General features: G+C 48.5%; 2 protein-coding genes across 5 annotated transcripts in view; one reads left to right on the forward strand and one right to left on the reverse strand.

The window, feature by feature from the left end:
- The window catches only part of LOC139059140 (uncharacterized), a 293,594-nt gene that overhangs the window by 219,685 nt on the left and 46,293 nt on the right, over positions 1 to 27,616 (forward strand). The window contains exon 1 of one of the 3 annotated variants that reach the window (XM_070537115.1): positions 6,901 to 7,013. The exons of the other annotated variants lie outside the window; for them this stretch is intronic. Coding sequence (XP_070393216.1) covers positions 7,005 to 7,013 — 9 coding nt within the window. The 5' untranslated portion in view covers positions 6,901 to 7,004. Of the gene's footprint in view, positions 1 to 6,900; positions 7,014 to 27,616 lie in introns of those variants that run through there. 3 annotated transcript variants of the gene reach the window in all.
- Positions 1,714 to 27,103, reverse strand: LOC139059139 (solute carrier organic anion transporter family member 4A1-like). Of its 2 annotated transcripts, none has more exons than XM_070537112.1 (7): positions 26,873 to 27,103; positions 25,751 to 26,592; positions 10,684 to 10,839; positions 10,495 to 10,584; positions 6,948 to 7,131; positions 6,285 to 6,438; positions 1,714 to 2,342 (listed from the first exon to the last, which is right to left on the reverse strand). In XM_070537112.1, exons 2-7 carry the CDS (start codon positions 26,583 to 26,585, stop codon positions 1,869 to 1,871), a joined length of 1,893 nt encoding a protein of 630 aa, XP_070393213.1. In that variant the 5' UTR covers positions 26,586 to 26,592; positions 26,873 to 27,103; the 3' UTR covers positions 1,714 to 1,868. The 2 variants fall into 2 exon arrangements, with proteins under 2 accessions (XP_070393213.1, XP_070393212.1); XM_070537111.1 differs by having other exon boundaries at positions 25,751 to 26,595.

Consider the following 27,616-nt stretch of genomic DNA (forward strand, 5'->3'; position numbering starts at 1 on the left):
TGCTACATGTGTGTTAGAAAGCGTCGCAATTGAAGAAAAATGCGTCCTGCTCAAGCGATAGAACCCAGGAACAGTGCCTTTTCGGGAAAGACAGCAGATTTGCGCTTTGAATTATTGGAATTTTGCCACATTGCCACTTGAATTATTTCCGCGGAAATAATTCAAGTGGCAATGGTGATCGTACAGTCATGAGAGTCGTGACCATCGTGATGGCTATGTCACTGCAGGGCTGCAGACCGGTGACATTATTGCAACCATGAGTACACGAAGGTTCTTCGCACCGGAAAGTAGCCCAAGGTATGAGTGTGTCCAGAGACAAAGGACACAAAATAGATAGTGCTTAGAGGTTCGAATACGGATAGACCAGCCCACAGGCTACGAACCGTTAATTATGGACGATAAGTGCCGCGGGCCGCCTGTGCAGCTTCTTCACGAAGAACGCCACGCACATCTTCAACCATATTATGCCATAAAAAAAAATGTGTGGTTAGAAAAAAAAGCGAGGCAAGAAAAATGATAGAAAACGTTGACGATCTGTCTTGCGAATATGAAGGTGCTGAAAAGAGCCTGGATAAACAGAAGTACACATAGTTAAGAAAACTAAATTATGGGATTTTACGTGCCAAAACCACTTTCTGATTATGAGGCGCGCCGTAGTGGAGGACTCCGGAAATTTCGACCACTTGGGGCTTTTAACGTGCACCTAACTTAAGTACACGGGTGTTTTCGCATTTCGTCCCCATCGAAATGCGGCCGCCGTGGCCGGGATTCGATCCCGCGTCCTCATGCTTAGCAGCCTAACACCACAGCCGCTGAGCAGCAACGGCGGGTAGGTACACATTGTAAGAGTTGTAAAAAGCATGAACTTTCCGCGCCTAGGTTAAACATAGATATGCAAAACGAGGTGAAAGCAGGAGCCAACGTTGGAACAAGCGCACATTTCTTTTTCAAGGTTTTGCTCGTCATATTGAATTTCTTTGTTCTGCATTCCCCGTGTTTTTCCTACATTAAATATAGGTGCCCTGTGTTTATACGAACTCTATCAAGACAAGTAAAGGCCTATGATGTGTTTTTGGAATGCTATTTAGTTCAAGAGCTGCAGAGCGACAGTTTTCGTCCTGTAATTTTTTTTAAGCATCCGCAAAAACGGCTTCCTTTTCATTGGGACCGTGACAGTTAAGAAGGAGCAGCTTCGAATATACTATGCACCCAAATTGGCAAATGAATGAATCATAAGCGCTCGCATCTGTCTTCTCAGAAACACATGACAATATATGGACCGGGATGATATTACCCTTGATCAGCTCTCAGTACCTCCTATAAAGAATTCAGCAATAAAAAATTGCTTTATTGCTATCATTTCGCATACATTACGCATACTGCTTTTTTTACGGTCAAAGTTATCTAATCCTTAATAATTAATCGTCACCAGCACCAGCTGACATGATAGCACTTTCTATTCCTTGCGCAAGTGGCGGCAAATTAAATTCGGTGCACAAGCACCGATTGAAACTGCTAAAGAAGCAGACACATATAGTATCACTCGCTATGTCCTCATTTCAGCGCATGCTCTCCGCCAATCGTTCAGCTGCCTCGTATATAAAACATATTTACAAAATCATTGCAACTTAAAGTAAAACGATCATTGCCACGTGAGATTTCATCGCGATCGGTTGCCATTTCAAAGCGACCAAATAAGTATTTTTCGCGGTGTTTTCAATGTCGGGTGTTTATTTCTGTCAAGCACCTTCACCTTCGTCCGGTGGAGCCTCGGTCACCCACTCGCCGAAAAAGTACCGCCTTTGCAGGGTGGCTATGTTGCACGCGATGCCGTGCCGATGGAGCTTAGGCACCCTGGGCCGGCCGGTTTAGTTGAGGTCGAAGTTGCTGGCCGGTTGGTACGTGACCCAGGCGGTGAAAAATAACAGCACCGACAGCGTCTTGACGAATATGAGCGCGCCGAACAGGTTGTAGCTCATGCTGCTGTTCTCGTAGATGCTGCACGCGCCGCGCTGCTCGCCGCACAGGGTCTGCCACGTCAGGCAGCTGCGGTCGATGATCATGCCGAACAGGATGGGCGCCATGATGGTGCCGAACAGCCGCACCGAGACCCACTGCAAGCCGAGGGCGAGCGGCTTGGCCGCGTCTCCGACCACCCGGATGCTGGCGCTCAGACCGGGCGCGCTGTTGAGGAACGTGCCGAACAGCACCAGGAACAGGCCGACCGAGAAGAACGGCAGCAAGTCGCACGAGGTCTGGCAGCGGGTCAGTTCGGCCTGCACCGGCACCGACACTCCGTCGCGCTGCTCCTTCGCGTTGATGCATGAGCAGTCTGAGTACACCTGCAAGCACGCGTTCCCCCGTGTGCTCCACGTTTGGCCTTTCGGGAAAGAGATGTTCAGGCTCGACGAACGGGGACGGCATTAGATGGACGCTAAGGCGAGACACTGAATGTATTTAGACTCGATAAAGTGGTGACTCAATCGCTTATCTTTACTTACTTCCCTGTGAAGTAGGTTGAGTATATCCGAAAACGATAAGAAGGTAAATTTCTTTAATGTTTTCCTAATTTCGCACCCATGCCCCAGCTTGAGCATGTCGTTGTGATGTCGAAAGCGTCAAAAATTTTTTATCTTTCTTTTTTTTTAGTGCATTTTCGCTCTTTCGGCTAAGTAGACGTTCTCAGTGACTGCTAAGCTCAGTGCTTGGAACTTGTATATTGACGGTCAGGCACTGAGAGCGTGAGCTCTACTCTCCAGGGAGGCAGTGATGATGCGCCCGAAGCACCAAGCCAGCGTTCTTGGCTAATCACACCCTGTTTTTACCGACAAAAACATTACCTAGGCCCAAGCTGGCGGTACGGGAATTTGTGAGATCGCGATGGGCGGGTATGCGCAGTTGAAGGTGGTGTCACCACCCGTATTTCGTTATAGCGTGCTTTCTAGCTTACCAAGCTGTCTCAAAGAGTAATTGTGGCTTTTAGGTTTGATGAGGGTAACTTTATATTACACGTCAAATTATTTTTCTCTTGATTATTTCTTTAGGCATTTGCCAGATGCGTTCAAACAGTCCTGCAATGTGTTTGTGCGACCAAAAGTAGCACCGACGGCACCAACGTAACGCCCTACAGTTCCGTGCGTTTAAGCTTAAGAAGTTGTTGCCTTCATTATTCAGAAAGCGTTTTCTTTTTCTATGGTGCACACCCTTTATTTGCAAGTTCACAGCTTGTGTCATAACTTCTGTCCTCAGTCTGAACCTCTCACGACGTTATTCATTATCATTAGGCAGTCACGTCAGCCCGCTTGGTTTACAAGAATGAACCTTTCAGTCTTGAAGCCCGTTTTCTGGAGGAAGATAAAAAAATACCATTTACTTTAATGTCATCTGCATATAAGGGAGCTCGAAACACAGAAATGTCATTATTGTTCATTCTGCAATGTCACTTTCCGCCTTAATTTGGAAATGCGGGTTGAAATATGGTGACTAGAGAACATAGCCTAGCAGCTTTTTTTATATCTTTTACCCCGCTGCACAAACCCGGCCCTCGTGCACTTCCCTACGATTGCTTCGGAGCGAAACGACTTCAGTGCTAGTTTTTCAAAGCGAAGCCTTCTTTCGCCATACTCTCGGGTTCGGCGCAGCTCCTGCTGGGACTGCTGCTGTCTGCCGTTAAATCGGTCGGCATCTCGGCTGTCATACATGTGGATATATATATATATATATATATATATATATATATATATATATATATATATATATATATATATATAAAGGTACAATGCACGCCGAATGCAAGTACTGCGCGCAAACAGGCTCATAGCTGTACAACCCTGGTAGCCTGACCGACAAATGTTCTGCGTGATAAGAAGGTACATTGCCTTATAAAACCTATGCATATTATGTCTGCTCATAGGTATTTCCACAGCACATTGACCTCATAATTAGATTCGGCAATATGTTCAATGAGTTCGCCTGTTTACTTCATTTTCATTGATATAGCAACTTGGTATATGCCCCTGGATGTGCGTCCGTTCTTGGCTGGTCCCCCGAAACGTATATGTGCTGCAGTGACCGAATAAGTACAATCTCCTTCAGTGTAGCTACAGGTGCGTGTCCTAATTTTCTTTGCATACAGCTGTCGTCAAGAATTTTTATCTCGACAGGCATTATGCATTGCCTCCACCACTTTCACGCAGTGAAGTCACGCACCCGCGTGACTTCACTGCGTGAACGTCGCATGTGCTTCAGTTGGCGCTTGCACTTCGGCACATCTTAGGGTGCCGTGAGTAAATGTTTAAAAATTGCACGAGATTATTCTGGAGACCTTTGGGGGTGGATATACGGGACCGCTGGTGTGGTTTCACGGTGCATTGTATGGAAGTAAACACAACTGCATGGCGCAGCCATTAGTACTTGATACACGGCGTCAAGCAAAGTGTCGTTGCACATAAATTCCAACATGTGCTTCCGATCTGCAGGCAACTTTCCTTTTGTAATTTTTGCCGCATAGGTAAAACGTGGAGAAAAAAGAAGAAAATTGATGGTGCAAGGGATGTCTATCATGTAGACGTTTATTACCCCCAGCTAGAGATTCTAACATTTCACAAAGCACATGAGTGACGTAACCATATAAAGAAAACAAATAGCTACACGTAACAAGCACGCCAGCAACATGGATGAGGCTTTGAAGTACAACTCAGTAATCAGCGCAACCTTTTCTGAAGGCAGTCATAATTATCCCATTTTCGTTGGTGTCCTAAACCAAATGAAACTCAAAAAAAAGCTTTGAGGGTCTCTAAACGCAAAATGACATCTGCGCTTTCAGATTTAGCGGCCTCATTAGGATCATTAGTGTGGTCACAGTTGAGCTTCGTTAGTGCAGCAGTGCTTGTTAGCAATGAACTGCCGCCGGAGTCACGCCAGTTGCACGATCAATAGGAGTGGTGCAACCCTTTGAGACAGCGTAGACGAAGGCGTATTCAGCATCTGGTATTTCTTGTGCACCATCTACCGCACGACAACGAGATTTCGTAGGCTTCCCTACAAATACTCTCATTAGATCAAGTCACACATGTTTCAGTCATCATGTGTTTGTGCTGCGGCATGCTGTGCCTTGTGCGTTCCATTGAATATTCGAGCATAGTCTGCCTAGCTTGCTTGTCGTTAAAATTTCACTGCATCAGCGAGAGATAATGCAGGCAAACGTCTCGAGTTTGAAATATCATCCCATTTTCGTGCATCTTCCAAGTCACTAATGAGCACTTCACGTGAGAGCCGATTTACTCCCACTGTATACCTGCCGGATGTCGACGTCTTTTAGCACTCGATGTAGAATATTTACATCAATATCCTCATGTCTGCAGCCAACAAAAGCACAAGTGCATCGTGCTTTTGGTAATCATGTTCTATTGTTAGTATCTGAAAGTGAATCCACTGGCAATGACCGTCTAGTCAGGATGCGGTGAGCAATGGGAATGCGATCCAGTTCGCATTGGGAAATAACCATGATTTCTGGTGGTTGTCTCGAAGTTTTCGTAAGTCCGTCCAGAGGATAGTGCAGGGTAACATAGCGGTACCAGCAACATGGTGGTACGGTATACCACGGCACCATGCGCATGGTGCCACCACACCACCGCCGGTACTGGTGCACGTGGTAACATTTAGGCTAGCGCACTAAGACTGCCTTTAAGAAGTTGCGCGTCTTGTCGAAGAAGCAAGCGCTGTCGTTTAAGATGCTCCACCTCTGACCGCAAGCGTCTGCGATGAGAATAAGCCGCAGACGCAGCACGGGTATCCAAACTGGTCCTGGAAGATGCGGCGCTCACAATACCTGTTCGCTCCCGCACACGGTAAGAGACGGTTGTAATATGAGTGCCGCCCATGACATATGGTGCAACATATTGTCACCTCCTCCCAAAGCATGCCAAACGTATTCTTTGATAACAACTGGGATGTGTTCTTCGTAAATTTATCTCTTCTTTTTTTTTATCTGACTGACAGAAAGCAGCTCCATGTAAAAAAAAAAGTGCCTGCGTACTACTTGCCTCTTTGTGGTGGCTGAAGCATTGTATCGCTTTTCTGCCATCCCTTCAAGATAACCTGTGACGCCAGGCGCAGAAAATCCACACCAGCGCCCAACTCGAACTATATCTTTGTGCACTATACAGGGTGCTACATATTGTTTCGCGCATGTACATTGCGAAGTTGTGGGTGAGAATCTGACCGGCGAGCCAGCAAGACAAGTGTTGTAGCCCTTTTTTTGGTGTGCATTGTAGAACACTCACCACTGTGCCTTCCACGATCATCTCCTGCCGGCAGCCCGCGAAGCATGGCGAGAAGTAGGTCACGTTGTCCACGCCACAGATAGGACTGTACAGCAGTTCACTGCACTTGCACTGCGCGTTGCAGGTCGCGTTTGGGCTGAAGTGGTATCCTTTGCTGGAAACAGACACGATATTACCAGCGCTTGGTTCGCCATGAGTATCATTGAGCAAAGCCACCCCTACAGAAACATTGTTCAGGCAACTGTGCGACTAGGTAACTCCAATGTGGCGCTACCATCTTTTTCTTTACTTGGTGCCTGAAGGTTCGATATACCCTCTGTCATTTTAACTGTCTTGACACAGTCCGTTTCATTATTCCTGTGAGTAAGTTCTCTTGTTTCCTCTAATTTCATTCCGACTCGTTATTTTTGCCATCACAGACACAAGAAATATCAGTAAACTCGTTTCTCTTTTACCAATGATGATTCTAGGCTACTGATAATTTTTTTCGCTCCAGTGATTACTGAATTTCTCGATAGGTTAACTAACAAAAGCGAGCCCATCAGATTGCTCTCAATCTTACTGCGTAAAGCACGGCGATAATAAAATGTGCGCGCATGTTTCATGGTGCGCAGGAGCTTCGCCACCGCCACGTGTGGAGGCGTACTTACGCGCTCTACTCACGTGAAGCTCATTCCGGCAAACGGCGCATTCGGGCAGTGGAACAGGACGAAACCCATCATGCACCAGGTGAACATGCTGGCCATGACGCACATGCGGATGATGTTGGCGCACACTAGGTCCAGCTTGTCGATGATGTAGCCGCCCAGCAGGGTGCCTCCACATGCGCTCGGTATGGCGATCAGTCCTGCGTGACCACCGAACTACTGCATGGTGCGGGCGTTTCATTATTGTGAAAGTAATTTACAAAATATTGCAGCAGTGTTACTATTGCGGTACCAACTAAGTGAACAGTGGGCGAATTTCCACCGTCGGCGTGAGGTTCCGCATGAAATTCAAGTGCGATAAGATCCTACCGCACCCCGCGCGCCGCATGGTGCGGCTGTGACAGAACGCAATATGGATGGCGGCTTGATGCACGCCAATGTTTAAGGTCACGTGATAAAGCACGTACAAGGCGAGGCAGGGGAAGGAGAGCGGGTGAGCTTGTCTCCTATGGTAGCCCGGCCATAGTTCCAAGTGGTTACCCGCGCGGTTGAGCGCGTACTCCCTTCGCGCCCTATCTTATGGGTAACTTCTGGTGGGTGCAAAAGTAGGCGAGCCGAGTTGGCTGGTGGGGTGGCATGTTTGTTGTCTTTCCGCGTGTCTAGTGCTGGAGGTCAGGCAATCTCAAGTTTCCGGGACGCGTTGAAGTGAGAGGCAGCATAAGCGTTCTGTCCCCTTCGTATTCGCTCTTCATCACGCCAACGTTGTGCCAACGTGTGCTTGCGGTGATCGAGTGAGATCTGTTCGTGTTTGCCTGTACGTGCCTGGCAGCATGCCTGTTAATTTATTTAGAAGAATAAAACTACAAACCTTACCTCATGTTCATCTCTAATACCTTCCTACATGTACCAATGATTCGCCTTTCGGACGAAACTACTTATTTTACCTATATGTGCGCGTCGTAGAGCTAGACGACAGTGAGGGAAGCGATATCGGTTAGAAAGCAAAGGTGCTTTTCTAAAGTTTTAGTTGAGATTAAGAGGAAAAAGTGGGGAAGCGTAGTTTACGTAATGCACAAACGAGATAATCGGTGTGTTATTAGTTTAACTAAATGAGTGCGAAGGGAAGGAAAACGCAATTGAGGGCGGCGAAGGATTACGTTGTGTGATAAGAGCATCACATTTACACGCACATAGAGCATTGGATTTGTTGTAGCAGGGAAGGAAAGATTGAGCACCGCTGGGATAGGCCTTCGGTGAATGTAAAATGATTGGAGCATCGGCCGGTTGTGCGCGGGAACAAAGGTCCGTTCCTAAAACAGGACGCGTTAATTATTTTCTTTTCTGTGTAATACCTCTTCGGCAGGAGCACCGCTGCACCAGCAAAACAAAAGCCGAGCGGGTTAGCAGCAAAATCTTTGCTTTAGAACCAACGGCAGTACCTGTATCGCTTCATGCCGAGCAACGCATGCGGGTAATCATTTACCCTTTACTCGCTGAACTTCATTCCGAATTATGTAGACAGCTCGACACGTCGATCACGTTGGTCGCACTTCAAACAAAAATACGTGCATTGGTTCAGTATACGTAACCCGCATGGATCGACAGACTTACACCCATCCATTTCTCTTTGAAATAGGTAAAGTTTATTCCACCTCGTGAATTGAATATTCTCGTAATCAATAATAATTTTATTTTGCAATACAAGCACCCTCACACTTCTTTTTCCGTTAGTTGTTCCCACTATAAGGACACGTTCCGTAGAGACGACCTCCCGTGCTTTACTGCACATTTTTCTCGGAGGTAGAGTTCATTTTGTTCTAGCATCCCCATATATAACGTTTGTCTGAATTGCCTGTCCGACGGCGACACGTTCGTTGGGTGATTAAAGTTCCGCTGGAAGCATGCAAGCGTTGGTGTTCTCACAAAATGCAAAGGCCCGAGGCATACTTTCCTCATTTTACCACAGATTTCAACAAGATGGGATGGTGCATATTGGATGCCAGCAGCAAGGTCATCATTTGCACGGACAATTACATTTTCATTCGCCGATATGGCCTGGCGGCTGGGGTGTTTCGCTGCCGAAAGCAATGCCAACTGTTCGATCGCGGCCGCGGCTGCCACATTTTTATCGGTCCAAACACACACAAAAAATTGAAAAAAAAAGAACAGTCAGCTACTTAGATTTAGGTACTCCTTAAAGAAGCACAGGCGGTCAAAATTGTTCCAGGGCCCTGCACTACGGTGTGCCTCATTATCAGATCCTTGTTTTTGCCGTTCGACTGGAGAGGGTAGTTAGAGTCGGGGTAACCAGCATGACCTGGTGTATGTAAACACTCACGTGACGCGTTCAGGGAGAGAGAACTAAAACAGAGGCTCTTTTTTTTTCTCTTCACTCACCGTCGGAACGCAAATCGCCGGAAACAAGTTTCGGCTTGCTTCGGACGAGGATGGGTGGGCTACGTGTAAACGCTGCCGCATAGTAAGTAATCCGGATGCGCTAAAAAATGCGGCACACGCTGCTGCCACATTGGTGGAAAAGTATACCTCCTGCAAAGCCACAACAACTCAGGAATGACGGCCTTTAAATTATGCCACTTTTTGTTTCTTGTCTCTGATAATATTCCGCTAATCCTGCTAATTCCGCTAATTCCCGCGAAGCAAGCGTAGATCCATAGTGTACATTTCTGGCGTTATGACTAGGGCATTTCAAGCTTGAGTAGAGACTCGGCAACCCGTAATAGGACGCAATCACTAAACAAGGGCACCTACACTTTTTCACGGATTGGCTGCATTGTAGCAATGCAGCGGTGGTTGTGGGCAATCTTTTTCTTCACTCTGCAGCGAGGTCCATGTAGTAGGAGGCCTGATGCTTACGTGTTACTAATATGACAGCCTTGTCTTATGCGTACCGAGATGGACAGACAGATAAACGAGGCAGGTTCATTTTGCAGCTCATATTTACTGTCGCTGTAAAGCATCCATACCGAACACACGCTGTAAATGCCGACACTTCAGACTAAAGAAAACTGCACCCGCCGTGGTTGCTCAGTGGCTATGGTGTTGGGCTGCTGAGCACGAGGTCGCGGGATCGAATCCCGGCCACGGCGGCCGCATTTCGATGGGGGCGAAATGCGAAAACACCCGTGTGCTTAGATTTAGGTGCACGTTAAAGAACCCCAGGTGGTCGAAATTTCCGGAGTCCTCCACAACGGCGTGCCTCATAATCAGAAAGTGGTTTTGGCACGTAAAACCCCATAATTTAATTAATTTTTAGCACTTCAAATGTGCAGAAGGCCAAGAAAGCGCTAATGCGATTTCTAAAGGTGACTGGACTGAAAGACCGTCTGCGGCACAGCACTCAGAATTTCAGTGTGTCGACGCCTCTTCTGCCCGTCAAACACCTAACTTTCTCATTTTAATATTTTTCTCACCGTTTCCCTTTCCAGAGTTTTCGGGGTAGCCAACCTTACTCAGTCCTGGCTAAACTCCCTGCCTATAATTTATTCTTTCCTTTATTTCTACCTCTCTATGTGTTACATGCATTCGGTAACTTTTATACATACCTAGAAGGGTAGCCGATGCGGATGACGTCAAGCCAAACTGGGACTCGAGGATCTTGGTGATGAATGCTGAGATCCCGGATGCCATCAGGGCTGTGAAAGTGAGGTTGTCAAAGGGGTCAATGCATATGCACGCCTCATGCTTCTATATTCGAATGCGCATTGCCTCATGATGCGAGTCTCTCTACTCACTCTCAATCGTTCCAGCGAGGGTGAGGAGAATGTAGGTGCGATTCGAGAGCAACACCAAGACCATGGGGATGAATTTCACTGGCTTCTCCATGCGCATTCTGGTCGCTGCGAGCACGTCCATTTCCGTCCTTTTCGAGGAGCGAATTTCTCGAGACCCTGGGATCATAATGATTGAGTGCAAGCGATGAAAAACTGAGAAACACATTGGGACATTTTCGGTGCCTGCAAGTAGTCGGCGCTTTTTTGCATGCCAGTACAGGGCTGACGAGGAGGACGCAACAAAAGCTGCGAGGCGCTCAGCATGATGATCCTACGTTCGTTATGGACTACTTTTTCTGATGCGTCCATAAACTTCCATACGAAAATATCGGTAATGTTTGCAACTAGAATTCAGGAGCACGCTTGTCTCCAACCTAAGTCTGCCGTGGAACTAGCCGCACCCACTAGAGCAGGCTTGACTAAGATGTAAATTTATTTTATCTGGTCGACGACACACCTGCACCGTTGTCACACGTCGGACTTCCCGCACCCCTCATGTTCCATTTAAAATTCTGAGTATAAGGAAGTGGTTAAGTTGTTTTATACTGACGCATAAAAGTAAAGGTCATCTTAAATTTAGTCACAGAACTCGCGGGTCTTCGTTAAAAGAAAGCAAGGGCCTGATGCTGCAACGAAACAGTTCCGCTTTTCTGCGTTCCACTTGGGATTGGGGCCCTTCGTATTTCAATTACTTCTAAACATACAGTTTGCCAAAGAAAATGCCGGTCCACCGTTGGCGACAATGAGCCACGGGAAGTCACTTTCATTGTTGTATGGTCCACACACCTTTCTTTCAAGTTCCCATGAAGCTGTCTATGTCTTGCTACGTGGTACACTAAATCTGTGCATAAAACCTAACTATTATAATTGTGTGATCTGTGTGTGAACAGCACGTACAGAAATCACCGCTAGTTGGGCTGATGGGAACAAAGTGCGGTACCGATAGTCGTGGTTAAGATTACGCGAGACCTGCTCAGCTCCCGCACTCTGTAAAATGGTGGCTACTATGTTCCACCCTGGCAGGGGACTTGAAATCACGTATGAAGTGTACTGCTTTTTCAACGTAAGGGAGACTTGCAATGTCTATTTGGCCGCCTCAAGAGGCCTCTTTCTAGCGGTATGTGTGGTCGCCACATAATTTTGTAGCTTATGCCTGATGATAACATTGCGTTAAATGCCGTGTGTTGTTTTTTCACGATGGTTTTACATCCTATAGCCGGAGTCGTAGTGAACAAAAATGGGGCCACAAATACTTATTTTTCGGCATAACTCTTCAATGCACGAGCAATTTCCAAAGAACATGCCACCGTTTTGCATCGAACAATATTAGAAAAATTCTTGGCAAAAGTCGTTTCACGAGGAATGTCGACGTTAATACGATTAACACCGAAGCAATGTAGAGACACAGCTTATTGCCACCACCGAAACGCCTAATGTACAAGGCGTGTGTGCGCCCAGAATCATCTCCAAGCTTCCATCTGGACACGCTGCGACAATTTTAGCTGCGCCGCAACGAAGCCCACACGTGGTGCTTATTTGAATATATATTCAGAAAAGATCCTCTGAATCGCAAATACCCAGTTAACAAAGCGGGCGTGAAAGTTCTTGCAGAGCGCCACATACCTGGCTAATCAAGTTGACGTCAGAGCCGTTCATATAAATGCGGCACAATTGCAGTGACACGTACCCAGGGAACCAAGTTGGTGCGATGGTTCCTTTCGAACACGGTTCTCTCAGCGCAGCAATGCAATGCGCTACGCATGAAACCATGGACTACCCTGTGACCCAAATCGGCGGGAGTACCGACAGGGACATAGAAACAAACATAAAAACTCCGACTGAACGCATAAAGTTATCACTATCGACCTTAATGTGTTGATCATTGCAACAATATAGCGACACAACATACAATGTCGCCACCGAGAACCGTTATGTATGAGGCCTGCATGCCGCCGGGTCCATCTGTCTCGCGTCCCCTTGAACAGTCTACAGCATCTAGCGGTGCCGCCAGGAAGTCCACCCGTGGCTCGTGTGTAAATAAAACATGCATTTTCAGAGCATATATTTTTTTTTCTATTTGAAGAGTGGCACGTACGCAGTGGTACATGCAAAGTGGTTCTAGTTAGCGCAAAAGAGGTTTATCAAGACTGGACCATACCAAGTCGCACACACACACAGTAACCCAAGTTAGCGTGAAAGAGATATACTGATGAGCAACACATAGCCAGTGTGCAACAATTCTGTTCCTTCAGCACAGCAGCCAAGCTGCGCAGTGCTCAGCGATTAAAGTCCACCCTCGAAGCGCGTGGCTACCTTGTACTTCTTGCGCCTGCGGTGGGCGCTAGTTACGCCGAGCTGAGGCATTTCAATGCGTTAACATTCTTAGGGTACTTCACGCACTCTCTGGGGGCCAACTATCTATGTATGTTTACATCTTTTTTTCCAGCCTACCTGATCCACTGGGTTATCCGTGGTCTAATGAAAGCGCATCGGGCTGCTGTGCCGATGGACAGGATATAGAAGCAGTCGTCGGACCAACTTGGGGTCACTGAGTATGCGGCAGTGCGTACATATGCCGCTCTTTCACACCATAATGGGTTACTGTAGATGCAGAACTGGGTGTACCCGGTCTTGCATCTACAGCGGTACCTATAGGTACCGCTGTTCGCAAAAGCATTTTGACGCCGATTGGGAATACTGGGCGTGTTCCACTCGGCCTGTAGCATTCTGCAATGAACGTGTTTGGTGCCAACTTGGTTAACTAAGCATGTTCTACTGGAAATGTGTCGCTCTGCAATGACAAAAGAATATTCCTTAGATAATTCCGCTGCTGAGCGGAAATGGAACCCACGTCACAAGAGCTCCCCAAGCACACCGATCCGATGCATTAGCGGGATGCGTCACAAATGCACTGAGTATGTACGGTTTTTCACTGAACGCCTTTTCCGCCGACGCTTTAGTGAGCGGCACCTTGGATGCACTGCCTACACGTGCCACTCTTCAATGGACCTCTCGCCAACTTGGGTAGCTGAGTATGTGCCACTCGTTGTGCGACAAGCCAGGGAACAATTCTCAGTATTCGCAGGCACCAGCGCGCCACGATTCTTCTCTCCGAGCCCACAGATGAACTTCTCGGCAATGCCACAAGAGGGCGCATCGGGTCTAGAAAGAAGTGCGAGAGAGGAGCCTGTTTGCCGCATGACGCATTTCTCAGATTTCGCACGCACCGGCGCGCCATGCATTTTGGAGGCCACGCGCAGGCTTCACGGTGGCGGCGCTAGATGGCGCGATGTTCTTAGTTTTTCTCTTGGGGGGGGGGGGAGTTGTGTATTTGGATTTTGTGGTGAATGAACGTGCTTTTCAGGGCTCCGTGGTGGCGACGAAATGATAAGTTTTGGGGCATGCATTGAGCTTACTTCTGTTTATTATTTGCTGATTTTTTTGCCTTTAAATTGTAATTGTGTGGTTTTCCTTTCCTTTCATTTCTTTATCGCGTATTTTGGGTGCACGGGTGTGCTTCATGTAGATTTGGTTTTACAGGATGGTTAGAGCGCCCTTTCGCGCCACGTGCTTCAACACGGGCAGCCGGGTGGGATGTTGAGTGTTTGTAGTCCTTAAATCGTAGCTTTGAAGTGGCAAGACTAATAGCTAATCGTGGTTTTACTGTGCGTGTTTTCGTAGCAATGTGAGAGCGTGGCCGCGCGGTTGAGCGCGTGCGAGAGCCTGTCATAGCTTCGGTCTCCGCGGCATTGATTGCTTTTGAAACAGTGGTGAGAGTTGCTTTGCGACCTTTTCAGAATTTGGATCCTGTGCGTATCGGTTTTTGCTAAAAGGCACCTGCTCTGCATTGATATAGTATCATAGTATTATAGTATTTGCACCAGTAGTAGCATTATTATAGTATTATAGTATTTGCAAAAAGCAGTGCAATGCATGATGAGAAAGCCGGGAAAGCAGGCAGTGCGCGGGGGGTCCCTCAAGGCAGATGAGGAGACGGATGAGAATGGAGAGGGCATCGAATCAACTTGCACACAATGTGATGTCGATACTAGGCTGCAGAAAATGGAGGCTTTCCAGGAAGAGCTTCTCAAACAGGTGCGAGAGCTGAAAAATAAGCTAAGCAGGGACCGTGATGCACGGAAGGTAGTTGAAAAGAGACTTGAAGAAGCCGAGGAAAACCGGAACAGTGCCGCCATTATGAATGAGAATGTGCGTGACAATCGAACGCAGACCCCCGACGCGACAGGCGAGGGACTGTCAGCAAAGTACGTGGAATGCATGCGGCCTGATGAAGGGTTAGCTGGAAAGACCGGCACCTACCTTGAGGCCACCACGTGGAAAAAGCAGGAGCCCAGGAGACAATGCCCCTTGTCGAGTCCGAATCATGTTATCATCATCATCATCAGCCTGGTTATGCCAACTGCAGGGCAAAGTCCTCTCCCATACTTCTCCAACTGCCCCGAATCATGTGGAAAATGACAAAGGGAAGCATGGAGAGGTAGGAGAGAGTGAAAGGGTGATTATCCCCGGCAACTCAAACCTGGCTGGATGCTCAAAAGCAATTGTGGAGAGAGTGAAAGGCGATAAAAGAGTGGCGGTAGGGACATTTGCAGGGCGCACGCTGGGTTCTGTCATGGAGCGAGCAAAAGAAAAGCTCGCGGAAAATGGCCACGTGCGCAACCTTGTCATAGTAGCAGGTGGGCTAACTGACGTCCTAAACAGGAAGCGGACTGGACTAGCCCAGCGCTTGGCGAAGGGGGTGGACGACTTGCTTGACCTATCCTCTCAGGTGCAGATCGTGGTGTGCACGGTGCCGGAGGTGCCTGTACGTGACAGTCACGTACAAAGAGCTGTAGTGGCTTCTAATAAGGCAATATGGAAGATGAGCGGAGAAAAAGGCTTCGAGGTTGTCGAAGTAAACAAGGAAGTGAGAAGGTGGGGGGTTTTTAAACGAGACGGGATCCACTTTAATTACAGGCTTGCACGAGTAGTGGGCGGGCGACATGGTGGTCTGGCTGTTGCTTTTTTAGGGGGCCTGTGGGCGCTCAGGAGGCCAGAGTAGATATTAATGAAGAAGGTCCCCTAGGAGAACCTCAGCAGAGAATCGCCGTCGATAAAAGAAAAAGGAGGAAACCAAGAAAGAGAGCTCACCATGCAATAAGCTACATAAACATGCAGGGTGGCAGAAGAAAAGAAAAGTGCGCAGAGATTGAGGAACAGTTAAATAGAGAACAAATAGGGGTGTATGCGGTTACAGAAACGCAACTTAGAGGCTCGGAAGAGCAGCCAGTTATTGAGAATTATGTCTGGGAGGGGTGCAACAGAACTAAGTCGGAAAGAAAGGAAGGGGGTGTCGGAATGCTCATCCATCAGGGAGCCGCAAAATGGAAAAGAGTAAATTCAAAAAGTCAAGAGCATCTTTGGTTATCAGGTACAATGAGTGAGAAGAATAAAGAGTTACTGGAATGCATAAGCGCTGATAGTAAGGGTTTCGGGAATCGTGCTGAAATTGTCCTATTAGATGACATGAATACCTACATACCGGATTTAGATGGCTATACCGAAAACAACGGGAAGTCAATACTAGACCTTTGTGACCTAACATAACCTCGTTATTTTGAACACATGGCCTTAGTGTGAAGGGCAGATCACGTAGGAAGTGGGAAACCGGCAACCGACCATTGATTACTGTATGATGACAGAAGGAATTCGCGATAAGTTGAAAGAAATGGTCATTGATGAGGAAGGGCATAGCAACATAAAGAGTGACCATAAACGCACCGTTTTGAAAATGGGATATGTAGTTGGGAAAGAGAACAAGGAGCGCAAAATGGCCAGTCCAAATTTGAACGCTGAACAAATAGCAAATATAGCCACTAGAGTCGAGGAAGAACTTGGCCAATGGCCAAGTAAAGAGTGGGAATATGGTCAGCTTCTAGGTGTCATAACGACAGAAATGCTGAAAGAGAAACAACATGTTCGTTGTAAAGGAAGAAACAAACTGAAAAGCTGGTGGAACAGGGAGATACGAGAAGCGATCGCCGAACGAGAGAAAGCATCTCGAGAGCACAGGCAGGCAAAGAAGGCGCAGTTGCAGCAGGATGAAGTAACCAATAAATGGGAAATATACCGGGAGAAAAAGTATATGGCTCAAATACTGGTGCAAGCAAAATTAAAAGGTGAAAGTGAACGTTAGTTGTCAGAAATACGTGAGAAAAAGGAGGCCGCACCTAGAATATTTTGTATTTTGGAACCACGTAAAATTATTAGGTAGGAAGTCAACAACAATACAACAACATATCCTAGACGAAGATGAAAACAGACTAAAAGGAGAAGCGGCAATAAATTACATCCGAAAAATAACAGCCGAATCCTTCCAAGGCAATGACGAGGTTGTGTTTGAAGAAAAAACGAGCACGATAGAGACCCTGGGCGAAAAGGAGCTGGTGCTGAAAAATTTCAACTGGAAGAAAGCGGAAGAGGAAATTCCTAAACGCACAGCCACAGGGCTAGACGAGGCTCCCGTTAGGCTGATTAATGAAATAGGACTAACAAGTGCGGAAGCTCTGGTGAAAGAAGCGAAAAAAAAAGCTTTAAAAGATAGATGAATACCAGACAGTTGGCGACATAGTAGAATGACTTTAATTTATAAAGGTAAGGGGGAGGAAGATAGAATTCACTCAAATACACCGTTCACCATTACATCGGTAATATACGATGTAGCAGTGCAGGCAATCAGATTAAAGCTTCAAGCATGGGGAGAGAATAATGGCATTTTGGGAGAACTTCAGAATGGCTTCAGAATAGGTAGGCGTTTAGATGATAAGGTATTTGTTCTTGTTCAGTGTATTGAAATATCAAAAGTAGAAAGCAGACCGTTGTATGTGGCCTTTTTGGACATTACAGGAACCTACGACAACGTAAACCGCAACATTTTGTGGAATATTCTGAAAGGGGAAAGCTTAGGTAACGATTGTCTACAACTTTTGAGAGAGATTTGCCTTAAATATACCGTTTGCGTTGAATGGGAAGGGATGAGGAGCGAGGAGAAAGCTCATATCAACAAGGGACTGAGGCAGGAATTCCCTTTATCCCCGCTGCTGTTTATAATGTACATGGTGAGGATGGAGAGGGCGCTAAAAGAAAGTAATATCGGGTTTAATCTCACATACAAACAGGCGGGTACAGTAATAGAGCAGCAGCTTCCAGGACTATTTTATGCGGGTGACATTCTGTTGCTAGCTAACAAGCAAAGTGATTTGTGACGTCTGGCTAATATCTGTGGACAGGAAGGTAACAATTAAGGTTTGAAATTTGGTGTTAGAAAATCAGGTGTTATGGTATTCAAAGAAAAGAGTGAACAGACAGTGGAGATACAGGGCCAGGAAATACCTCGGGTAACAGAATATAAATAATAGATGTATGAAACACACGAACAAATGACAGTGAAGGGGAAGAGAAATGCAGCCATAATGAAGCACAGAGCGCTATGGGGATACAATAGGTACGAGGTCATCCGAGGTATGTGGAAAGGTGTAATGGTTCCAGGACTTACTTTTGGAAGTGCGGTTGTTTACTTTAAATCAGGGGCACAATGAGGACTCGATAGGAACCAAAGGTCAGTGGGTCGCTTCGCATTGGGCGCTCACGGGAAGACTACAAATGAAGCTGCGCGAGGTGATATGGGCTGTACTAGTTTTGAAGTGAGGGGAGCTCGCAGTAAAATTGAGTATGAAAAACGGCTGAGGAATATGGAAGAAAGTAAATAGGCTGGGAGAGTGTTCAGGTATCTGAACAGGAAAAACATTGATTCGCAGTGAAGGAAAAGAACTAGGAAGCTTACCAGCAAGTATGCGGCATGTAGGGTGGGCAACATAGCAACAAAGAAGGTCAAACGTAAAGTCAGAGAGGCTGAAATAATCCCGTGGGTGGCGGCAATGGAAAGGAAACCTGCCATGAGTAACTACTTAAGAGGAAAAAAACGAAATCAGGAAGGAAACAATTTATGACAACACAAAGGGAAGCTCATTACTTTTCGAAGCGAGATCAGGATGCCTCAGAACACGCACCTATAAAGCGAGATATAAGAAGGAACAAGAACCATGTGCTTGCTACGGTAAAGCTAGGGAAACTAAGGAGCATGTTTTATTAGAATGTGAAGACGGCTACCCACTGGTCAATTTAGGCATCACTGGCCTCCTTGAAGCCCATTGGTTCAGCGAGAGCAGTGGAAAAGTAAACATGTCCGCAATAGGCATTAGTAAGAGGCGATTGGAGGATTGGTAGAAGAAAAGTAGGGAAACGACAAAAAACTGAGACGTACAAAAGCACAGTTCGCAATAGGGGATCAGAGAATTTGGGTGTGGTTGTTCATAGTGTTTTTTTCTTCTTTCTTATTCTTTAACCTAGGTAGGACATTAGGCAGTATAATAGCAACAACTTGGTGGCGCAACCCACCGCCCCGTTCCAAAGGGGACGCTCATAACATCCATCCATCCATCCAAGCGAGAAAGAGGAATCGCGCTGCGGAACATGCCTATACATACCTCGTTCCAGTCGTGGCAATACACGGTGTCGCTATATTGATTTAATGCTAAATTCATTACCGTTGACATTCATCCTGAAACAGGTTGCGTGAAATTTTTTTCGCACCACGTGAAAGCGAGTTCGTTTGTGAAGCATTGTGACAGGCATTCAGCGCCTCATCAATCACCCAGAGCTCACGGGTATTCAAAATGTGGCAGCCGCTACGCAGTCCGAATATCGCATATTAATCGCTGAGCACTGTACCCATTAGTCCATGCACTACCAGTGACCTGAGTTGGCGGGAAAATGGTTAGATAGAATATGAGACCCCTGAAAGTGAGTGAAGTTTACAAAGAATGCTGACCATAATAAAACGTGCTGAGAAGTGTGTGAAGTACCCTATGAATGCTACATGCATACAAAAATAGGACCGTTGCCCTTTGATGACAATGGTGCGCGTCATGTGAAGAATGTGGCATAATAGCGGCATTAGCATTCTTTGGGATCTTCACGCCTTTTCATATTTCTAAGTGATTGTGCAGTGAACTAGGGTCGCTGGCTAGCCTTTGGTCTAATGGACACAGCATCGAACTGCTGGGCTGAAGATACAGGGTTCGAAGCCAACCGTCTGGCCAACTTGAGTCACTGGGTATGTGTCATTGGCTATGTGCCACTCTTCAATAAACCCCTTTCACGCTAAATTTGGTTACTGGGTATGCACCACCAAGTTTGTGCCGCCCTTTAATGAGTGAGAATAATATTGTTACGGTGAAGGGAACGAAGAAGTTGGATTGGGCTAGACGAAGACGAAGTCTGGCAGTTGGCTGAACGCCATATACGCCAGTTGTAAATATACGTTATTTTACACTCGTGGGCCTGCTTTCTTCCCGCAACATTTTGGTGGAAGGTGCGGGGTACAATAACGGACCTTTGCAGCGGACGTCATCTACCTGCCGCCACAATGGCACATCAACCGACACAAGCGACAACGCCTCAGCAGCCCGTGCCAACGGTCATCCTCACTCATCCGCGGGACCCAGGGACATTTTGTGGCACGGACAACGCCGACGTCGAGGATTGGCTTGCGATGTACGAACCAGTGTGCGACAACAACAGGTGGGATCCAACAATGATGCTAGCAAACGTCATATTTTACCTAAGAGGAACTGCGAGGCAATGGTACGACACACACGAAGCTGACCCAACGAGCTGGGATGTCTGCAAAGAAAAAATGCGAGACCTGTTCGGCAGACCTCTCGGTCGTCAGCTGGCGGCAAAAAAAAGAACTTGCGTGTCGCGCTCAAACGTCCACCGAATCCTATGTCGTCTACATACAGGATGTGCTGGCCCTCTGTCGCAAGGCTGATAACAACATGACCGAGGCAGACAAGATTGGTCACATGTTGAAAGGTATTGCAGACGATGCCTTCAATCTCCTGATATGCAAGGATTGTGCCACTGTGGATGCAATTATAAAGGAGTGCCGGCGCTTCGAACAAGCGAAGGGCCGCCGCGTCGCTCAGACTTTCGACCGATTGCCCAATACCGCCGCGACATCGTCTTGCGAAGACCCGCCACGCTTCGTCCAGCCCACAGGACCAGAAGAAATCACGCGCATCGTTTGCCGTGGGCTTGAGGCCATGGCTCCGGCTCCAGTCCGTTCTGACTGTCGGGAAAGCGTGCCCGCTATCTCCCTTATACAAGCGGTCGTTCGGGAGGAAATAGCAAGTTAGGGCATTCCATCTCTCTGCTCGGTCCGCCATACAAACACCTACCAGATTTCTCCGGCCGCTCGCTCCCAGACGCAAAGCTTTCCGCCCCCTCGTCGCAACCCAGCTGACTGGCGCACAGCGGATGATAAACCTATCTGTTTTAATTGTTCCGGTATTGGACGCATCGCCCGTCATTGCCGCAACCATTGGTCGTCGCCTCCTCGCTGGTCGTCTCCGAGTCACTACCGCCAAGTACCAGACCATCGTACTTTCTCGCCCTATACGCCGACTAGGAACATCAACGCCGACAGTGCTCCACCAAGATCCAGCCGCTCCCCGTCTCCGCAAGGTCGTAGGTCCCGCTCGCCTCTCGTTCACCGCTCTTCGTCCCCTTCTGCAACCGGTCGCTTCGCTTCGGGAAACTAGGCGGTGCAGCTCCCGGAGGTGAAGCTGCAACTCCGACCCGGCCCTCAAATCCTCTGTTGACCCTGCCTACATGTGGAAACCTACTGGACATTGGACATTGAAGTTGATGGCGTCCCTGTTAGATCTCTCGTTGACACAGGAGCGCAGCTTTCAGTTATGAGCGCTGCTCTCCGCCGAAGGCTCAAAAAGTTTCTGACACCCGCCGTACCGTGCACTGTGCGAGTCGCCGATGGGAGTACTTCACCTGTCCTTGGAATGTGCACAGCACGTGTGACCATTGGGGGCCATTATGCCGCTGTTCTATTTGTCGTCCTTGAACACTGTCCACACGACCTAATTCTCGGCCTCGACTTGCTTTCAAAACACTCCGCCCAAATTGACTGCTCTGCAGGTGTTGTACAGTTGGATCTGCCGCTTCCTGCCGACGCAACAACTTGTGTTTCACACCGCTTATGTTCTGCTGAGTTTGCAAGGCTGTCCCCACAAGCGGCTACAAATGTCCTCCTGACGTCCTGTCCTGCCGTACCTGATGGCGAGTACGTCGTGTCGCCGCTTACTGACGTGGTTTTGTCGCGCAATATTGCCCTACCGAGCACCTTAATCCGGATCCGCGAAAACTGCGCTTGCGTACCCATCCTCAATTTTGGATTTTCGTCGCATGTGCTGCCACATGGTATCGCCATAGCGCATATCACTCCTTTGGAAGAATGTGAGATTTCTTCTTTGACCTCTGAATCCTTCGTCAGTACCAACGGACTTTTGTCACCCACTCCTCCGTACTCGACGCCTGCGGACGATGTTTCCAAGATGATCGCCCCTGACCTTCCTTCCGAACAAACAACAGCTCTTCGTCAGCTCCTGTCATCTTTTCGGGACAATTTTGATTTGGACGACCGTCCACTTGGCCAGACATCTGTTGTCACGCATCGCATCAACACAGGTGACGCCGGCCCCATTCATAGGCGGACATATCGTGTCTCCGCAACAGAAAGGGCCATCATACAGACAGAAGTAGACAGGATGATGGACAAGGACCTCATTCAACCTTCCAGTAGCCCGTGGGCATCGCCGGTTGTCTTAGTAAAGAAAAAAGACAACTCGTGGCGCTTCTGCGTTGACTACCGTCACCTCAACAGAATAACAAAGAAGGATGTGTATCCCCTGCCGCGCATTGATGATGCTCTTGACTCCCTTCACGGATCCCAATACTTTTCATCAATTGACCTCCGCTCCGGTTATTGGCAGATTAGCGTCGATGAGATGGACCGCGAGAAAACAGGCTTCATCACACCGGACGGTCTGTACCAATTTAAAGTCATGCCGTTTGGATTATGCAATGTGCCAGCTACATTCGAGCGCATGATGCACTCTCTCTTGCGCGGCTTGAAGTGGTCTACATGCCTCTGTTACCTCGACGATGTGATTGTGTTTTCGCCGAACTTTGAGAGCCACCTGCGGCGCCTCCCAACCATACTTTCCGTGTTTCGTAGGGCTGGCCTTCAGCTAAACTCCTCCAAGTGCCATTTCGGTCGCCGTGAAATTAACATGCTCGGCCATCTCGTAAACGCCGCCGGAATCCAACCTGATCTACAAAAAGTTCACGCCGTGCGACATTTTCCTGTACCTTCTTCAACAAACGATGTCCGTAGTTTTCTGGGCTTATGCTCTTATTTCCGGCGATTTGTGAGAAATTTTGCCGACATCGCTCACCCTCTCGCTGACCTTCTTAAGAAAGACGTCTCTTTCTCTTGGGGCCGTCTGCAGGAGAAAGCCTTTTCTACCCTGATTGAGCGGCTTACAACTTCCCCAATTCTGTCACATTTTGACCCTTCTGCGCCCACTGAAGTACGAACTGACGCGAGTGGTCATGGCATCGGCGTTGTCCTCGCTCAGCGTCAACAGGGCCAAGACCGTGTCATCGCTTACGCTAGCCGCCTTCTTTCCACACCCGAGCGAAACTACTCCATTACCGAGAGAGAATGTCTCGCGCTCGTATGGGCGGTCGCGAAATTCCGGCCGTACCTTTTCGGTCGGAGCTTCTGCGTCGTAACCGATCATCACGCGCTCTGCTGGCTCTCCTCTTTGCAGGACCCAACTGGACGACTTGCACGTTGGGCATTGCGTCTACAGGAATACACATTTTCTATTAAGTATAAGTCAGGGCGCCTGCATAAAGACGCTGACTGCCTGTCCCGCAATCCCGTGGATCAACCGGACGATAACGATGCAGACTCAGACATCAGTGTTCTATCCATCTCCGACTTCCTCCATATTGCCGATGAGCAGCGCAAAGATCCTGTTCTTCGAACACTTATGGAACGCCTAAGCTCCTCGCCCAATGACCCGTCCCTCCGCATGTTCGCCTTGCGCGATGGAACTTTATACCATCGTAGCGTTCGTCCTGACGGCCCGGAGCTCCTCCTAGTCGTTCCCAAGCACCTTCGACTAGCCGTGCTCCAGCAACTTCATGACGCTCCTACTGCTGGACATCTGGGCATCACTCGTACATACGACCGCCTGCGGCGCCGCTTCTTCTGGCCCGGCATTTATCGCTCTGTGCGCCGTCATGTCACTTCTTGCGACCTGTGTCAGCGCCGGAAGACGCCTGCTACGCTTCCCGCTGGTTTGCTTCAAGCAATCGATATCCCGACAGAGCCTTTCTTTCGTGTGGGCCTAGACCTCCTGGGCCCCTTTCCAATTTCTATCAAAGGCAACAAATAGATTGCTGTAGCAACCGATTATGCCACGAGATATGCTATCGCGCGAGCGCTACCAACCAGCTGCGCTACAGATGTCGCAGACTTCTTACTATACGACGTCATTTTGCACCACGGTGCCCCTCGCCAGTTGCTGACGGATCGCGGCCGCTACTTCTTATCGCAGGTCGTCGATGACCTGCTCCGCTCCTGCGCAACAGAACACCAGGTTGCTACCGCGTACCACCCTCAAACGAACGGCCTCACCGAGCGACTCAACCGCACGCTAACTGAAATGCTGGCCATGTAAGTTTCCGACGATCACCGTGACTGGGACGTCGCTTTACCATACATCACTTTCGCATACAACTCGTCCCGTCACGACACTGCCGGATTTTCACCATTTTACCTTTTGTATGGCCGCGACCCCACCTTGCCCTTTGACACGTTGCTACCTTCCGCAGTACAATCACCCAGCACTGGTTACGCTCGCGATGCTCTTGACTTAGCCGCCCAGGCCCGACATGTCGCCCGTCATCGCCTCACTGTCTCGCAAGCTTCTCAAAAGCGACGCTACGACCTTCGGCACCAAGACTACCATTTTTCACCTGGTTCCCTTGTCCTTCTCTGGACGCCTTCACGTCGCGTCGGCTTGTCGGAAAACCTACTTTCCCGGTATTCTGGTCCGTACCAGATCTTACGCCAAGTGTCCGACGTGACGTACGAGATCACCCCAGTCGGTCAGCCTTCAGTGCATCGCACCGTCACCAACGATGTTGTTCACGTCGCCAGGCTTAAGCCCTATGTCCCCCCAATAATTGAGGCTCTATAATTTGCACCGGGACGGAGCTACTCCACCGGGAGGGTGATGTTACGGTGAAGGGAACGGAGAAGTTGGATTGGGCTAGACGAAGACGAAGTCTGGCAGCTGGCTGAACGCCATATACGCCAGTTGTAAATATACGTTATTTTACACTCGTGGGCCTGCTTTCCTCCTGCAACAATATTATTGAATTGGGGAAAGGGGAGATAGGGGATTAGGAACTTAACAGGCGGGGGCCCAAGTCCAGGTCTCCACTGGCTTCTGCCGCCAGCCGAATGTGGGCCAGAAGAGCCTTCTGCACCTTTGGGTCTGAGCTGGAGAGCTGTGCCTCCCATTGCTCCAGGGTTAGATTATACCTAGCTAAGTATGCTCTTCAATAAACGTCTGCGACCCCAGCTTGGGCCACTGGGTATGTGCGTTGCTGCTTGGAATGTGCTTCTCCTCAGTCAACCTGTTTCATACTACCTTAGGTCCCTGGGTATGTGCCACGGGATATAAGCTGCTCTTCAAATGTATATAAATTATTACAAAATTATCCGGTGATCGGCGGACTCAAAGCAATGTCATATATACTCAGAGAATGTTCTCTGAATACATATATATGGACATAATCGCGTACTTCACAGTGGCTTCACAAGATGCAGCAGCTTGTCCAGTGGGAAGTGCGGAGGAGGAACCCAGCTGCATGCATGCCTCATACCTAACGCGTCTCTGCTGGAGCAACATGGTGTGTCGCTACATTAGTTTGGTGCTAATCGTATTACGTCTACATGTATTGTTTGATGGCGTTTCTGGCAGAATTTTTCCGTTTGCCGGAAGCCCCGAACGAAAAGGCGCAGGCTCACCGGGCAGCTCCTTGGGGAAGGCGAAGATTGGGATGGCGACGATTGTGGCCATGCAGGCGGCGATGAGGAAGCCTATCCACCAGGCGCCCACCCAGACCTTACTGAAGCGGTTGATCTTGACCTCGCTTGACGGCTTTTGGACGTCGGTGTACAGTGAGAGAAAGTATCCTCCCGAGATGAAACCCATGGCGGGCCCCAAGATAGCCATAGCGAAGTAGATGCCCAAGTAGACGGGCGACGTCTTGGGGGGCACACTGTCGTCGAGGTAGGCGACCCCCAGCGTGTAGAAAGGCGAGGCGCCGCAGCCGTGCAAGAAGTTTCCCAGCATGAACAGGTAGCGGTAGCTCGCTAGGCTGCCCTCTTCACCTTGAGGACACAGGGCGTGCATTGCCAGCATGTTTGGGCACGTGTCTCGCACCTCGACGCGCGAGTGGTAGCTGGGCGCCAAGAAGTGTGGCAGTGCGAAGAGCAGCGAGCCGCTGGCCATGATGACCGTGCCGACTGCAATGATGCGCGGCTTGTGGCTGGAACCACCAAAGTAGGCGACGGGCGTTGAGCAGAGGAGTGAGCCCACGTTGTACATGCTGACGATGGTGCCGGCTTGAACGCTACGCAGTTGGAACCGCTTCTCGAGCGTGGGCAGCACCACGTTCACGTAGCCGTTCACCGCCAGGCCCTGGATGAACGAGGTTGAGCAGAAGGCCGCCAGCGCCAAGGGTGGCGTGCGCAGTGGCTGTAGGATGCCCGGTTGTAGAGGACCCCAACCGCATGCCTCGTCTTCCGGCGCTGGCGAGTCTGCCGGCAAGGGCGCCGGCTCCGCTGCCGCTGCGGCCATGCTCTTCCTGCTGGATGAATAAAACGAGGCCAATTCCACGTGACCCAGACTGCCTCCCGCGTTTTGCCATTCGTCTTTCAGCCGCCACCTCAGAAACAATCTTTAAACAGTTGCACGTGATGCCAGGGAACATAGACCATGTGTGCAGCGTCAAAGCACCCTGGATATGCCGTGTCTACGGGGACCAAAATTTTTCGTGAGAGTTTCATGCAATGACCTGAAATCTCCTGCTTACTACTGGACGCTGTAGAAACTAAGAAGCCCGCAGTGATTGCAAAGCCGCTTACCTATATGTATGTCTTTAAGCCGACCAAGCCAACGCACACCCTAACCAGGCGTCCGTTATCCTCGGCCTGCCAGAGCTCCAGTCAACCCGGCGTGGTTCTACGAAACATGGTTTCGCGCCTATGTCCACTTTTATTGTGTGGATATTTCTGCACACTATCACTATTCCACCACGACAGGCATCGAAGGATAATCTGCAGCTTTTTCTTCTTCTGCCCGAAACGCATGGCACATAGATATTGACGTTGGCCCCTTAAAACAAGGTACCTACCCACGGTATAAGTGACTGCAAAGCGAGAAACGAAAATCCCCCGCCATCAACGTAAACATTTTCTAAAATAAAGAATGAAGTAAATATATATTTAAGTGGAATCAAAGAAGAAATCAAGAACAATTTATTCAGACATCTTGTTAATAAAATTGCGGCAGCACTCATCTCATGACTGTCGACGGTAATGCGAACGAACAATGTAGCGACAGACCTTATTCCTGAAGTCCATTTTATTTAACACATATAGCGGTAATTCTGAGATTTTTCTCGCTTCGGCTATGTGCAAGATATTCCGATATCGTTGTACTTTGGCGCTCGCTTGCTAAAGTCGCCCATGAAAATGGAGGCATGATGACGACTGCAGGACGCCGACGTAGTGACGATGAAGTGATGAAGCATGAATGGTACCGATGGAATGACGAATTCGTAGAACGAAGACGGCGTGAAGTCAATGACACGTCGATTTTTAAATTAC

Source organism: Dermacentor albipictus, chromosome 4, assembly GCF_038994185.2.
Source record: "Dermacentor albipictus isolate Rhodes 1998 colony chromosome 4, USDA_Dalb.pri_finalv2, whole genome shotgun sequence".
In the NCBI taxonomy this organism is placed as follows: Eukaryota; Metazoa; Arthropoda; class Arachnida; order Ixodida; family Ixodidae; genus Dermacentor; species Dermacentor albipictus.

Bases quoted from the DNA above. Each gene is read 5' to 3' on its own strand.
- LOC139059139 (XM_070537112.1), bottom strand. From the start codon at position 26,585: ATGGCCGCAGCGGCAGCGGAGCCGGCGCCCTTGCCGGCAGACTCGCCA. The intron at 10,585-10,683 runs GTGAGTAGAGAG...TCACTTTCACAG, and splicing joins CCTCGCTGGAACGATTGAGA to CCCTGATGGCATCCGGGATC. The intron at 6,439-6,947 runs GTGAGTAGAGCG...GTCTGTTTCCAG, and splicing joins TTTGCCGGAATGAGCTTCAC to CAAAGGATACCACTTCAGCC.